This window comes from Colobus angolensis, unplaced genomic scaffold (assembly GCF_000951035.1).
Source record: "Colobus angolensis palliatus isolate OR3802 unplaced genomic scaffold, Cang.pa_1.0 Scaffold36, whole genome shotgun sequence".
In the NCBI taxonomy this organism is placed as follows: Eukaryota; Metazoa; Chordata; class Mammalia; order Primates; family Cercopithecidae; genus Colobus; species Colobus angolensis.
The window spans coordinates 2,308,026-2,322,550 of NW_012116932.1; the positions used below are offsets into that span (position 1 = coordinate 2,308,026).

The following is a 14,525-nucleotide window of genomic DNA, read 5'->3' on the forward strand; positions in this document are numbered from 1 at the left end:
CGTCTGCTGGCATGGGACGCCCACGGGGCACTGCAGCTCCCGGCAGGAGCGCGCCACCCGCTCGCAACGCGGACCCCAGAACGGCTGCGGGTCAGGTTTGGGGAGGGAGGAAAAAAAGTGAAGGAGGGGAGTGGAGGGAAGGAGGAGAAGAAATGGAGGAGTGGGGAAAAGAAGAGTCAAGGGGAGAGAAGGGGAAGAGAAGAGGTCAAGATTAAGGAAGGTTGAGACCCGCCCCCCACAACCTCCCCATGTCCCACCCAACGTCTCCCCTTTTCACAACTGAGACCCCACCTGGCAGACACGCCCCGCCACCCCGGGAGGCCACGCCCCCCAATTACCAGCCTCACCCCCTTTTCCCTTCAAACCTCCAGGAAATGTCGGGGGCGGGGGGGTTGTTTCTTTGTTTTTTGAGACAGAGTGTCACTCTGTCGCCAGGCTGGAGTGCAATGGCGCGATCTCGGCTCACTGCAACCTCTGCCTCCCAGGTTCAAGCGATTCTCCTGCCTCAGCCTCCCGAGTAGCTGGGATTACAGGCGGTTGCCACTACACCCGGCTAATTTTTGTATTTTTCGTAGAGACAGGGTTTCACCATGTTGCCCAGGCTGGTCTCGAACTCCTGGCCTCAAGTGATCCTCCCGCCTAGGCCTCCTAAAGTGCTGGGATTACAGGTATGAGCTACCACACCCGTTAGAAATGTCAGCATTTTCCAGAAACTCCCTTCCCTGTGAAGTCTCCCCTAAAGCCGCATCCTCCTCCTAGACGCCACACCCTACTACTCCAGAGGCCACGCCCCTGCCCCTCCTCCAAAGGCCACCACCCACACCTACCTGGGCACAGTGACAGGTGAAGGTCAGCCCACCCCCAGGACCCGGGCTAGGACGGCACTGGCCTCCATGCTGGCATGGCTGAGACTCGCAGGGAGACAGAACAGTCTGACAGTGAGGACCTGAGCAAGCAGGAACATGTAGATCAACCACAGTGGGGGAATAACAGGCGTGGTCCCAGGCCAGCCCCTTCTCCAATGCTTACCTGAGAAGCCAGCATGACAAAGACAACGGAAGCCCCCGCCTGGGTCCTGCAGGCAGTCCCGGGTGTGTGCCGCGTGGCAGGCACCTGAGCGACACTCATTGATGTCTGCCTCGCAGCGCAAACCAGTGTATCCTGGGGGACAGGTGCAGCGGAAACCACCCACCAGGTCCACACAGGTGCCATTGTGTAGGCACCGGGGCCCTGAGTCCAAGGGTGGGCCTGGGCCGCAGTCATCCTCATTAATCTCGCAGAGCACGCCTGGGGGAAGAAACGGGGTGTGGTCAGGAGGGAATGAAGGCAGCCTCCCATTCTGTCCCCCCAACCCTGGCCCTGGCATACCCAGCGTTCCTGGGGGACAGGAGCAGAGATAGCGGGCCACGAGGTCAATGCATGAACCCCCATGCTGGCAGGGCTGGGAGGCACATTCGTCCACGTCGTCCTCACAGTTATCACCATTGTAGCCAGGAAGACACTTCAGTGGGGCAAGAGAGGGACCCACTCAGCTTAGTGTGACACAGACACAACTGGACATACCCATGAAGATACAAAGAACACCAGCACAAAAGGACACACACGGATGTCCAGCGCACTACCAGTAGGTAATCCCAGAACTTTGGGAGGCCGAGGTGAGCAGATCACCTGAGGTCAGGAGTTCAAGACCAGCCTGGCCAACATAGTGAAACCCCATCTCTATGAAAACTACAAAAATTAGCTGGGTGTGGTGGTGGGTGCCTATATTCCCAGCAATATGAGAGGCTGAGGCAGGAGAATCACCTGAACCCGGGAGGCAAAGGTTGCAGTGAGCTGAGATTGTGCCACTGCACTCCAGTCTGGGTGACAGAGTGAGACCCTGTCTCAAAAAACAAACAAATAAACACCCCAGATCTACCCAGAGTGACACCTACAGATATACCAAGAGTCACAAAAGCAAAAACTCAGGCACATCTAGAGACATACACACACCAAGTCACAGATGCACAGAAATGTGTGCCCAGACACACCTAAGCATGCCCACCTCCTCTTCCCTCTCCTGGGGAGCGCCCCCTTACCTCACACATGTAGCCCCCCATATAGCCACGGCACGTCCCCCCATGCTGGCAGGGCTGGGCCAAGCAAGGGTCCACCTCCTGCTCACAGTGGCTACCAGTACGGCCCTCTGGGCACACGCAGTAGTGGGAGCTGTCTTCATCCACACACTGCCCACCCGCCTGACACAGCTGCTCCAGCCGCACCCCTGCAAAGAGGAGAGTGGCACAGGAACAGAGGTAACCCCATATATCCCCCTTCTACCTCCATCACACACATCTTCCAACATCCTTGCTAGAATGGGTCCACAGGATCGCACCCACACTCCATCAGGTTGTCGCACATCCTTCCAGCAGGCAAGGTCTCATCACTGACACACACACACATGCCTTCCACGCTCACAGCAGCTCAGTCACAGCCTGTAGCACATACACCATCCGTGCTGCCTCACAGTGACAGACACACACACCATCCCGGCCAGTTGTCACATGCTCACACACCCACACCACTCAGCCACACACCCCACCATGCCGCATAAGCTCTGTGGCACCCCCATTCGGCTCACACTAGCAAGAGGTACGTGCAAGAGCCTCCTCCCGAGACCCCACAGCCCCGCCCGCGTGCTCCCACTCACCGATCTGGGCTGCGGCCTCCCTGCAGGGCAGGCTTCGGATGTCACAGAGACGTCCGCTCCATCCCGGGGGACAAAGGCAATATGCCCCAGTCTGGACGCAGCGACCCCCGTTTTGACAAGGCTGGCGGCTGCACCAATCCACCAGCGTCTGGAGGGGAAGCACTAGAGTCAGTACTGGTGGGTATAGGGAGTAGTCTGGGAGAAACTGTGCCCGGACTTGGCTCCTCCGTTCTAGGATACCAGGCGGGCTCCTCCCCCAGGTCCCCAGTAACTCCACCCACCTGGCACTGCGGGCCTGTGAAGCTCTGGGGGCAGGTGCAGCGGAAGCCAGGGTGGGCGGCGCTGCAGACGCCCCCGTGCAGGCAGGGGCGCGAGAGGCAAGGGTCTGCCTCATGTTGGCAGTGGGCTCCTGTGTAGCCAGGACGGCATAGGCAGCTGAACGAGTTCACGCCGTCCACGCAGGTCCCGCCATTGAAACAGGAGCTGGAGCGGAAGGAATGGGAGGGAGAATCAGGCTCCGCCCCCTCACAGGCCCCGCCCTCCTTCCTGAGTCCCGCTAGAAGCGCTGAGTTCCACTGGTAGCGCTGGGGACGTCCCACTCCCTGACCCTTATCTCCGCAAGAAGCTGCAGCCCCAGCAGAAGCCAACCAAGACCCTTAGCCCCAATTCACCAGGGACTTCAGCCCTAAGGTGAGAGCCACCTGGAGACCATGCCCTCTCAGGCACCAGAGATTCCAAGGTGACCTCCAAACAGACGCCCTGCTCCTTCCCTGGCCCTGCCCCATTAGTCATCACAGTCCGCAGTGGGTATCAAGCTGAGGACTTCCCCTAGTCCTTGCTGTCCCCACTTCGTCCCAGATTCCAGGCCCCATCCCAAGTCAGAGTTCCTGCGCTCCAAACAGAGGCCCCGCCCACCTGGGACTGCAGTCGGGCAGGTCCTGTTCACAGTGGAAGCCTCCGTAGCCAGGCGGGCAGGTGCAGGTGAAGGAGGCCACGTGGTCGGTGCAGGTGCCCGGGCCGCAGGGGTTGCTCAGGCACTCGTCCACGTCGCGGGCGCATCGTGGGCCGGCGAAACCAGGGAGGCAGGAGCAGGAAAAGGAGCCCACGCTGTCTTGGCACGAGCCACCGTTCAGGCATGGGTCTGCGGACAGGAGAAAGGCAGTCTAGTCACCTACTTTGCCCCCATTAGTCCAGTCTGACTGGGATATGCCTTGGATTGAGAAGAATTCAGGAGGAAACCAGGTTCAACTGGGATGGGGTGCATTTGATCAGAGGAATCTAAATCCATCCCCTTCTGTGGCCTCGTCCCCTCCTTTATCTGGAAACCTCACCTATGTGGCAAGGGCACGATGTTGGGAGAACCAGAATTTTCCTTTAAGCTGCCAAGTAAATGCTGCTAATTGTGCCTGATCTAATTCCTGTGCTTGGGACAAGCCAAGGACAGTGGCCATTAGCCACATGTGGCTACTGAGTTCTTGAAATTGTGACTAAATGGAGCAGTGCTATAAATGTAAAATACACACTGAGTTTCAGATTTTGAAGACATGGTATGAAAAAAAAAATAGGCTGGGCATGGTGGCACACACTTGTAATCCCAACATTTTGGGAGGCCAAGGTGGGCAGATCACTTGAGCTCAGGAGTTCGAGATCAACCTGGGCAACATGGCAAGACCCCATTTCTATAAAAAATACAAAAATTAACTGGGTGTGGTGGTGCACACCTGTAGTCCTAGCTACTGGGGAGGCTGAGATGGGAGGATCACTTGAGCCTGGGAGATCAAGGCTGCAGTGAATCATGACCACACCACTGCACCCTAGTCCGGGTGACAGAGTGAGACCTTGTCTCCAAAAAATTAAAAAAAGGAAAAAATGTAAAATATCTCATTAAGACTTTTTATATTGATTACATGTTGAAATGATATGTTAACATATTGGGTTAAATAAAATAGATTATATACATTTACTTTTATTTATTTATTTTATTTTTTGAGATGGAGTTTCACTCTTGTTGCTTAGACTGGAGCACAATGACACAATCTCAGCTCACCACAATCTCCCGCCTCCTGGGTTCAAGTGATTCTCCTGCCTCAGCCTTCTGAGCTGGGATTACAGGCATGTGCCATCATGCGGGGCTAATTTTGTATTTTTAGTAGAGACGGGGTTTCTCCATGTTGGTCAGGCTGGTCTTGAAATTCTGACCTCAGGTGATCCACCTGTCTCGCCTCCCAAAGTGCTGGAATTACAGGCGTGAGCCACCACGCCCAGCCGGTTATATACATTCAATAAATTAAATTTAAATATATTAAATTCGGCCAGGCACAGCGGCAGCAGTTTGAGAGGCCAAGGCAGGAGGGTGGTTTGAGGCCAGGAGTTTGAGACCAGCCTAGACAACGTAGTGAGACCCCATATCTACAAAATTAAAATAAAAATATTAGCTAGGCATGGTAGTGAGTGCCTGTAATCCTAGCTACTCAGGAGGTTAAGACAGGAGGATTGCCTCAGCCCAGGAGTTCCAGACTGCACTGAGCCAAAATTGCACTACTGCACTCCAGCCTGGGCGACAGAGCCTCACTCTGAATAAATAATAAATAAATAAATAAATAATATCAAATTTTATATCTCCCATTTCTGTTCATTTTTTAATGTGACTACTAGAAAATTTAAAATTGCATATATGGCTTGTGTTATTTGTCTATTGGGCAGCACCCCTGGGAACCCTCTGGGGGGCCTTTTTGTTTGTTTTTTGTTTTTGCGACAGAGTTTTTCCTTGTTGCCCAGGCTGGAGTGCAATGACACGATCTCACCTCACCGCAACCTCCGCCTCCCAGGTTCAAGCGATTCTCCTGCCTCAGCCTCCCAAGTAGCTGGGATTACAGGCATGCGCCACCATGCCCTGCTAAATTTGTAGTTTTAGTAGAGACAGAGTTTCTCCATATTGGTCAGGCTGGTCTCGAACTCCTGACCTCAGGTGATCCGCCCACCTCGGCCTCCCAAAGTGCTAGGATTACAGGTGTAAGTCACCGCACCCAGCCTCTGGGGGGCCTTTTATTTCATACTCTGCACACGATATTAACTCGCTTGCTCTCAAAGACAGTGCACTCGGGCCGGGTGTGGTAGATTGCTTGAGCCCAGGAATTGGAGACCACCGTGGGCAACATGGCGAAACTCCATCTCTACAAAAAATACAAAAGATTAGCTGGGTGTGGTGGTGCACGCCTATAGTCCCAGCCACTGGGGAGGCTGAGGCACCTGAGCCCAGAGAGCAGAGGTTGCAGTGAGTCATGATCACACCACTGCACTCCAGTAACAGAGCTAAGACTGTCTCAAAAAAAAAAAAAAAAAAAGAGGCAGTGCACAGACTCCAGGGTTCTAAGCCCAGCTCATTCCCTAACTCATTCCATAGCCTCGCGCAAGAAGTCACTCAACCTCCTCGGGCCTAGGTTTCCATATGAATAAAACAGGAAAAGTAAGATAACTGTGAAGATGAAATGACAGCACAGTGCCAGGCACACAGTTCAAGCTTAATGACTGTGTTCCCCAGAGCAGCACTCCCAAGAGCTCCCCTGCACTCACTGGGGTCACAGTCATTGATGTCCTGATCGCAGGAAGGGCCAGTGTACCCTCCATGGCAGGTGCAGCTGAAACTCCCTGCCAGGTTGGTGCAGATGCCATGAGGGCCACAGGGTGCGGGGCCAGCACACTCGTCCACATCCTGCTGGCATCGTGGGCCTGAGGGTGGGGAGCAAAAGGTTACACCGAGGGTTACAGGGTATAGAGCAGGGTCCCAGGGACCTGGGGCTCAGGAAGAACCTGCAGGCTGAGATGGGTGAAGGCAAAATAAGACATGCTGTCATTTGCGTGTGGGCATTTTGCATATGCAGTTTCAGAATGGCCGTCTCTCTGTCTCAGAAGGTGGCAAATACCTACAATGAGATCTGCTCCTCCAGGAAGCTGTACCCCAAATCCCATCCTGAGTCCCAGCATCTCTCGCCCCATAGCCCTTCCTCTTCCACGGGCTGACCCACACAGGCAGCAGATCTGTGTCCAGCTCTGTCTTTCCCAGAAGGAAGCCTCTCTCAAAGGCAGGGCTGGGGATGGTCCCCCTCCAGATCCCCAGCATCAATCCCGATAGGGCAGGGGGCAGAGGAGATGGAGAGGAGGAGGGGAGAGAAGCAGGTGACATACCTTGCCAGCCCTGGGGGCAGGAGCAGACAGGCAGCTGGCCAGGGGCAGACTCGCAGCGGCCCCCATGCTCACAGGGGTTCGGGGTGCAGGGGGAGAGGAGCTCACACTGACGTCCTGTGGAGGGTGGAAGAGAAGGAAGCAGAGATAGCCTGGAGGGATTCCCTGATCCCATCTCCCCCCACCTCCCCCAACCTGTCCCCACTTCAATACCCACCTCCCAAGCTCCTGGAGGGAAATGATTGAAAGCAAAAAAAGAAGCCAATATATAGGAGGAGAGAGTAGAAGAGAAGAGAGATGAGAAGGCCAATGGTGTTGGTAGGGCTGTGGAGGGAAGGTGAGGTACACACCCTGGACACCAGGGGGGCAGGTGCAGTGGAAACCCATTCCATCGCTGCTGCACGTCCCACCGGCCCGGCAGGGCTGGGACTCACAGGCATCTCGAGCCAGGCTCTGGCTGCAGCGGGGACCACTCCAGCCGGGCTCACACACACAGCGGAACCTGGCAGGGGAAGGTAGTCAGGCCAAGGAGGTAGGCCAGGGAGAGGAGGCAGTGTCTGAGGTTGAGAAGGGCCCTCACCCGCCAGGTGCATCATAGCAGATGCCGTGACTGCAGGGCTCATGGGCACAGGGATGGCTCGGGGGGAGGCAGAGTGGGGGCAAGGAGCCAGGCGGGCAGAGGCAGCGGAAGCCGTTTTCCCCATCCACGCAGGAACCTCCCTCGCCGCATGGGCTGGAAGCACACTCATTGATCTCCACGTTACAAAGGGGCCCTGGGGAGTACACAAGCAATCTCACCTCAGAACAAAGGCAGCAGGGATAACCAGGGAGGGACGATGTGACCCCACTTAGCACACCCACACCCCCGAGCAAGGACAACCTCTTTTTCGTAAGCATCAGCTCTTGTGCAAATTAGGACACTCACCTCCTCAAACAAGAGCTGCCTTGCCCCAGATCATTCTGGTCCCCAAACTTCCATGAAGTCCCTTTCTTTTTCTTTTCTTCTTCTTATTTTTTGAGATAGGGTTGCACTCTGTGTCTCAGGCTGGACTGCAGTGGTGTGATCATAGCTCACCACAGCCTCGACCTCCTGGGCTCAAGCGATCCTCCCATCTCAGCCTCCCGACTGGCTGGGACTACAGTTGCACACCAGCACGTCTGACTAATTGTGTGCGTGTGTATGTGTTTATCTACTTATTGACTAATCTGGCTTTGGGAGTGTGTTTATTTTTTGTAGAGACAGGGTTTCATTATGTTGCCCAGGCTAGCCTCGATTTCCTGGGCTCAAGTGATCCTCACGTCTCAGCCTCCCAAAGTGCTGGGATTACAGACATGAGCCAACACACCTAGCAAAGTCCCATTCATTTCCACCAAGAATTACTTTAGTCCCATTCAGAAATAACCTAGTCACTGAGTTTGGACACTTTCATCTATGTTCCAGAATAATCTTGTGTGTGTGTGTGTGTTTAGATGAAGTCTCACTCTGTCGCCCAGGCTGGAGTGCAGTGGCACAATCTTGGTTCACTGCCACCTCCGCCTCCTGGGTTCAAGCAATTGTCCTGCCTCAGCCTCCCAAGTAGCGGGGACTACAGGAGCCCACCACCACGCCCGGCTAATTTTTGTATTTTTAGTAGAGACGGGGTTTCGCCATTTTGGCCAGGCTGACCTCAACTGATCCACCTGCCTTGGCCTCCCAAAGCTCTGGGATCACAGGCGTGAGCCATCACGCCCGGCCTCCAGAATAATCTCGAAATAACCTTATGCCAATGAGACAGCACAGACTCAGGGCAAAGCACGGACAACCTCGTTGGACAAGAGTCTGCAAAGATACGGGCAAAACAGGCCCACAGAAACGAGCAACTTCACCTTCGATCTAAGGACCCCCTCTCCATGGCAGCCACTTGCCCACCTGTGAAGCCAGGTTGGCAGACACAGTCGTAGCGGTTGATACCATCACGGCAGACTCCAAAGCTGCAGGGGTTGCTGGCACAGTCATCAATGTTCACTTCGCAGTTCACACCTGGTGGCCAGGACCATGGCATGCAGCAGTCACCACTGTGCCCCACTAAATGCAACCTACCCAAACCCTCTATGCCCCTTCAGGAGTGCTGTTTCTGCCCCAGCCCCCGGTCCTACCTGTAGTCCCAGAAGGGCAGCGGCAGAGGTACTTGTCCACCAGGTCTAAGCATTTGCCGCCATGGCGGCAGGGCTGGCTACGGCATTCGTCCACCTGGCTCTCGCAGCGTGTGCCCGTGTAGCCAGGGGCACAGGCACATGAGAAGCTGGCGATGCCATCCACGCAGCGACCATGGTGGCATGGGTCAGGGGAGCAGTCATCCACGTTACGCTCACACAGCATGCCCTCAAAGCCTGCGGGGCCAAGAGTGTCAGGCTCCGCCCACTTGCCAGGGGCCTGCCCACAGGTGAGGCTCGGACCAACCCTGGTTCAGCTCTATCTGAGGCCCTGCCCACCAAGCTGTCAGGAGGCAGGCTCAATACAGGCCCTGCCCCCCCACTTACTTACACTCCACCCCGCTACAAGCTCCGGAATTTGTCCCTAGCCAAGACTCTCCCACATTTAAATCCCACCCCCAGCTGTGGCCCCACCTCCAGCCCTGTTTCTGCCCCACCCCCCACTGGAGATGGGAGCACATGGCAGGTGCCAGGGGAAGGTACTGGACCCTCCCCATTCAGTTACACGCACCCTGTGCCCAGCCCAACTCTTTGGCTCCACACGTAGCCTTATATCAGTCTATATGAATTATTGGCTCCACCCCCCAACTCTGTCACTGGGTCCTGCCTTGCTACAACTCCATCCCCAAGCTCTCCCCAAGTCGGTTATTGGCCCTGTCTCCCACAAGCCCCGCCTCCTGATTCTTGTCAGATTGTCATTGGCCCGCCTCACCCTCAGCACAGCGGCACTCGTAGCCATCAGGCTGGTCCACGCACTTGGCGCCATTCCTGCAGGGTGTGCTGGCGCATTCGTCCACGTCCAGCTGACACGTGGAGCCGCTGAAGCCTGGGGTGAGGAGCGGGATGAGCAGAGGCCCAGAAAGGGTGAGAGCAGTACACCCCACTCCAGCCCCCTGTTTGGGTGGAAAAACCCAATTTACTCGGATTTAAATTAACTTCAATGTGCTTCATAACCTGTGGTTTCTATTCTAAGTTATCTGCTAATGTGGTTTTATAGGTTCCCACCCTGGAGTTTTCGCCCCTTCCCAGACATGTTTTTCAGGCTCCCTCTTCCAAGGTCCTCACCCGAGGGGCAGGTGCAGCTGAAGCCGTTGACTCGGTCCTTGCAGACCCCACCGTTGACACAGGGGCTACTCTGACACTCGTCAATGTCCACCTCGCAATAGGTTCCTGTGAAGCCTGGGGCAGGGAACAGAGCTTAGGAAAGTGGGGGCTGCCCTATGGTGTGAACGGGGTGCAAGGAAGGAGGTACTTCCCTTCCTACTCATCCACAAATCCCCCAAGCCTTCGTCCCCACTCCCACACTCCCAGCCCAACCTTAATTTTCAGCCTGGACTGAAAATTTCAGCCTGTCACCCAGCTGTGGTCCCAACGGGCCCAAGGCTCATGGGTGTCCGTAGAGGCCTTGCCTTCAAACCCTTCCTTCTCTCCCCAGTCCTCAGACTAAGCCCTTTCCCCAGTCCCCAGCCCCCAGCCCCAGGGCCCCCCATAGCCTTTGCCCAGGCTCACTGCAAGACTGTCTGCAGGCTTCACCTTGACCTCACAGCAGCCCCGACTCTGCCTCTCTATCCCCAATCCCTTCCCGAGAGGGTCCTAAGGCCAAGAATACTCCCAGCCCACCTGAGGTTCTACTGACTCCATTTGACCAAGCCCCCAGAATCACACAGGATTCTCTTCTGGCCCCGACCCCACCTCCCTCCAGGCTTCAGTCTCTAAGGGTCCCACTCCAAACCCACTTCCACCCCATACTGCTCAGCTCACCATCCGCGGGCTTATGTGGCCCCGCCCCTGCCTCAGGACCCGCCCAGGCCACGCCCACCACCCACCTGCCATACAGATACAGGTGAACTGGCCTATGCGATCAAGGCACGTGGCCTGGTTGCGGCAGGGCCCCGACAGACACTCGTTGACGTCGGTCTCACAGCGAGGTCCAGTGTAGCCACGGCCGCACTGGCACAGGAAGGAGCCCTGCGTGTTCACGCACCTGCCCAAGTGCTCGCAGGGGTTGGCGCCTGCCGGATAGAGTGCGTTCAGTGTGGGCGTGGCTGGACGGGACCCCCTTCTCTCCCCTCTTTCCTGGCCCATTCACAGACGATGGAGCTCCCCTCACCGATAGAGCACTCGTCCACATCCTGGTCACATGCCCCGCCCGTGAAACCGGGCGGACAGGTGCAAATGGCCCGGCCGTTCACCGGATTCGTGTCACAGATAGCATCCTCGTGGCAGGGGTTGCTGACACAGGCGTCATCCAGGTGACACAGGAGGCCTGGGAAGTGGTAAGCAGAAGTCATAGTCAGACCTTCCTGCTCTGCCCAAAAGGCCCACACCCCTTGCATATTGTTTTGTTGTTGTTTTGTTTTTTGAGACGAAGTTTCGCTCTTGCTGCCCAAGATGGAGTAAAATGGCGCGATCTCAGCTCACTGCAGCCTCCACCTCCCGGGTTCAAGCGATTCTTCTGCTCAGCCTCCGGAGTAGCTGGGATTACAGGCGTGCGCCACCACACCCGCTAATGTTTTTTATTTTTGGTAGAAATGGGGTTTCACCACGTTAGCCAGGCTGGTCTCAAACTCCTGACCTCAGGTGATCTGCCTGCCTCAGCCTCCCAAAGGGCTGGGATTACAGGCGTGAGCCACCGCGCCTGCCTTCCAGCCTTTGCTTCTGTAATACCCTCTGCCATGTTATGCCCTCTTTCTATATCCATGTTCCCCTCCTAAACATGTTCTCTGATCTTCGCCACTTCCCAAGGTAACTCCCAGGAGTTCCCCAATTCCAATGGCTTCTGCATGCATCAGTGCAATGTCAGCCTCCCTCTCCCAGCAACTTCCCCTCTAAAGTCGCCTCCCGCATAATCTTTTTTTTTTCTCTTTTTTTCTTTTTGAGACGGAATCTCGCTCTGTCACCCAGGCTGGAGTGCAGTGGCGCGATCTCGGCTCACTGCAAGCTCCACCTCCCAGGTTCACGCCATTCTCCTGCCTCAGCCTCCCAAGTAGCTGGGACTACAGACACATGCCACCAAGCCTGGCTAATTGTTGGTATTTTTAGTAGAGACAGGTTTTCACCGTGTTAGCCAGGATGGTCTTGATCTCCTGACCTCGTGATCCACCCGCCTCGGCCTCCCAAAGTGCTGGGATTACAGGCTTGAGCCACTGCGCCTGGCCTCTTTTTTTTTTTTTTTTAAATACAGGGTCTTACACTGTCTCCCATGCTGGAGTGCAGTGACTCAATTTCAGCTTACTGCAACCTCCACCTTCTGGGCTGAAGCCATCCTTCCACCTTTGCATCCAGAGAGCATGCACTACCATGCCCAACTAATTTTTTGTATTTTTGTTAGAGACAGGATTTTGCCATGTTGCCCAGGCTGGTCTCAAACTGCTGAACTCAAGCAATCCACCTGCCTGGGCCTCCAAATGTGCTGGGGTTACAGGCGTGAGCTACCACACCCAGCCTACCAAGTTTTTATAGAGATGAGGTCTCACTATGTTGTCCAGGCTGGTCTCAAAGTCCTGGGCCCAAGCGATCCTCCTATCTTGGCCTCCCAAAGCACTGTGATTACAGGCATGAGCCACTGTGCCCAGCCTAGCATAATCTTTCTAACACTCAAATCAGACTTCTTATTTGCCCCACCTAAAAACCATCCATGGCTCCCTGCAGAGAAAATAGCCACTCACCAGTCTTGCCCATGGGGCAGGCACAGTAGAAAGAAGCCACACGGTCATGGCAGGTGGCCCCGTGGAAGCACACGGCTGTGGCACAGTCATCGATATTCTGACTGCAGCTCTCGCCTGTCCAGCCATTGACACACACGCAGCTGTGGCCACCCAGCGTGTTGAAGCAGGTGCCCCCATTGTGGCAGGCATTGGGTTGCAGCTGACACTCATCCACGTCCTCTGTGCAGAACTGGCCTGTGGCACACAGATGCAGCCGTCCAGCTACCTGGCGCATGTCCACCCGAGGCCTGCCTCCCCACTCCCTCTGGCCCCAGTGCCCACCTGTCCACTCAGGAGGGCACTGGCAGTTATAGGTGTTGACGCCATCCACGCATGTCCCCCCATTGAGACATCGGTGTCCTGGACAGTCGTCCACGTTCACTTCACAATTCTGACCCTCAAACCCTAGCAGGGAAGGGGGCAAGGATGGTCACTGTCGGGCTGGCCTGATGTCCCCACGCCCATCCCCTTGCCTCCCCTGAGTAGGGCTCACTCACCAGGAAGACAGGCGCAGTCGTAAGTGAGGTCGCCACTCTGCCTGCAGGTGCCCCCGTTACGGCATGGCGAGGGCGCACAGGGCACCGCGGGGTTCTCACATAGAGGCCCCGTGTAGCCAGCTGGACACTGGCAGCGGAAAGAGCCAGGCGTGTTGAGGCAGGTGCCACCATGGCGGCAGGGCTCACCCACCCGGCACTCATCCACGTCACTTCGGCAGCTGCGGCCCTGGTAGCCAGGTGGACAGGAGCAGAGGAAGCGTCCCTCGGGCCCCACTGAGCAGCGGGCACCATGGGCACAAGGACTGCTGAGGCAGGGATCTGGCAGGGAGCAGTCAGGGCCTGGAGGGAACGGGACAGGGTTAGTTTGGGACTGACGACACCCCCGCCTGCCTCCCCTCCAGACTCTTCCCCTCTCACCTCGGAAGCCACGGGGGCACCGGCATGAGAATCGGGCGGTGCCAGCCACCACTGAACTCTGGCAGACACCACGGCCAGCACAGGGGCCTGAGTGACAGGGGTCCTCCAGCTGACACCGCTCACCCACCCAGCCAGGCGGGCACCTGTGGGCAGAGGTGGCTTGGTTGGGCAGCACAGGGCAGGATGGTCCCAGACACAAAGATACACACCAGACAGGCAAGAAACACACAGGGAAACAGTGCAGCAAACACACATTTGCTGAGGGCGGTGGCTCATGCCTATAATCCCAAAACTTTGGGAGGCTGCGGCAGGCAGATCACTTGGAATCAGAGTTCAAGACCAGCCTGACCAACATGGTGTAACCCTGTCTCTACTAAAAGGACAAAAATTTGCTGGGCATATGGTGTGTGCCTGTAGTCCCAGCTACTCAAGAGGCTGAAGCAGGAGAATCACTTGAACTCGGGAGGTAGAGGTTGCAGTGAGCCAAGATCGTGCCACTGCACTCCAGCCTGGGTGACAGAGTGAGATTCCGTCCCAAAAAAACAAAAACAAAACAAAACAAAACACACATTCATTCATGCAATGAAGATTTACTGAGGACCTACTATGTCCTGAGCAATAAAAATACAGCAACAAACACAATGAAAGTGGTCCCTACCCCTCTGGATCCTTGCAGCAAGGTCCAGGCAAGAACATATAGAAATAACAAATTAATATACAACATGCTGGCAGGGGGTGGTGACAGCCATCAGAACTATGAAGGATGCAGTCAGTTGGGTGGCAGCCCCTGAAAAAATTATGTCCATGTCCCAGAACCTGTGACTAGGATCTTATTTTTTT

At 55.7% G+C, this 14,525-nt stretch overlaps 1 protein-coding gene across 1 annotated transcript in view; it reads right to left on the bottom strand.

Moving 5' to 3' along the window:
• Positions 1–14,525, bottom strand: part of NOTCH3 (notch 3) — an 89,934-nt gene that overhangs the window by 21,366 nt on the left and 54,043 nt on the right. The window contains exons 4-25 of the mRNA XM_011953405.1: positions 13,686–13,828; positions 13,269–13,607; positions 13,054–13,176; positions 12,733–12,966; positions 11,175–11,330; positions 10,891–11,076; positions 10,130–10,243; positions 9,777–9,890; positions 9,008–9,241; positions 8,781–8,891; positions 7,452–7,644; positions 7,222–7,373; positions 6,875–6,988; positions 6,263–6,418; positions 3,605–3,830; positions 2,971–3,172; positions 2,690–2,837; positions 2,079–2,263; positions 1,369–1,501; positions 1,030–1,287; positions 828–946; positions 1–84 (exon numbers count right to left, since the gene is read on the bottom strand). Coding sequence (XP_011808795.1) covers positions 1–84; positions 828–946; positions 1,030–1,287; positions 1,369–1,501; positions 2,079–2,263; positions 2,690–2,837; positions 2,971–3,172; positions 3,605–3,830; positions 6,263–6,418; positions 6,875–6,988; positions 7,222–7,373; positions 7,452–7,644; positions 8,781–8,891; positions 9,008–9,241; positions 9,777–9,890; positions 10,130–10,243; positions 10,891–11,076; positions 11,175–11,330; positions 12,733–12,966; positions 13,054–13,176; positions 13,269–13,607; positions 13,686–13,828 — 3,724 coding nt within the window. The remainder of the gene's footprint in view (positions 85–827; positions 947–1,029; positions 1,288–1,368; positions 1,502–2,078; positions 2,264–2,689; positions 2,838–2,970; positions 3,173–3,604; positions 3,831–6,262; positions 6,419–6,874; positions 6,989–7,221; positions 7,374–7,451; positions 7,645–8,780; positions 8,892–9,007; positions 9,242–9,776; positions 9,891–10,129; positions 10,244–10,890; positions 11,077–11,174; positions 11,331–12,732; positions 12,967–13,053; positions 13,177–13,268; positions 13,608–13,685; positions 13,829–14,525) is intronic.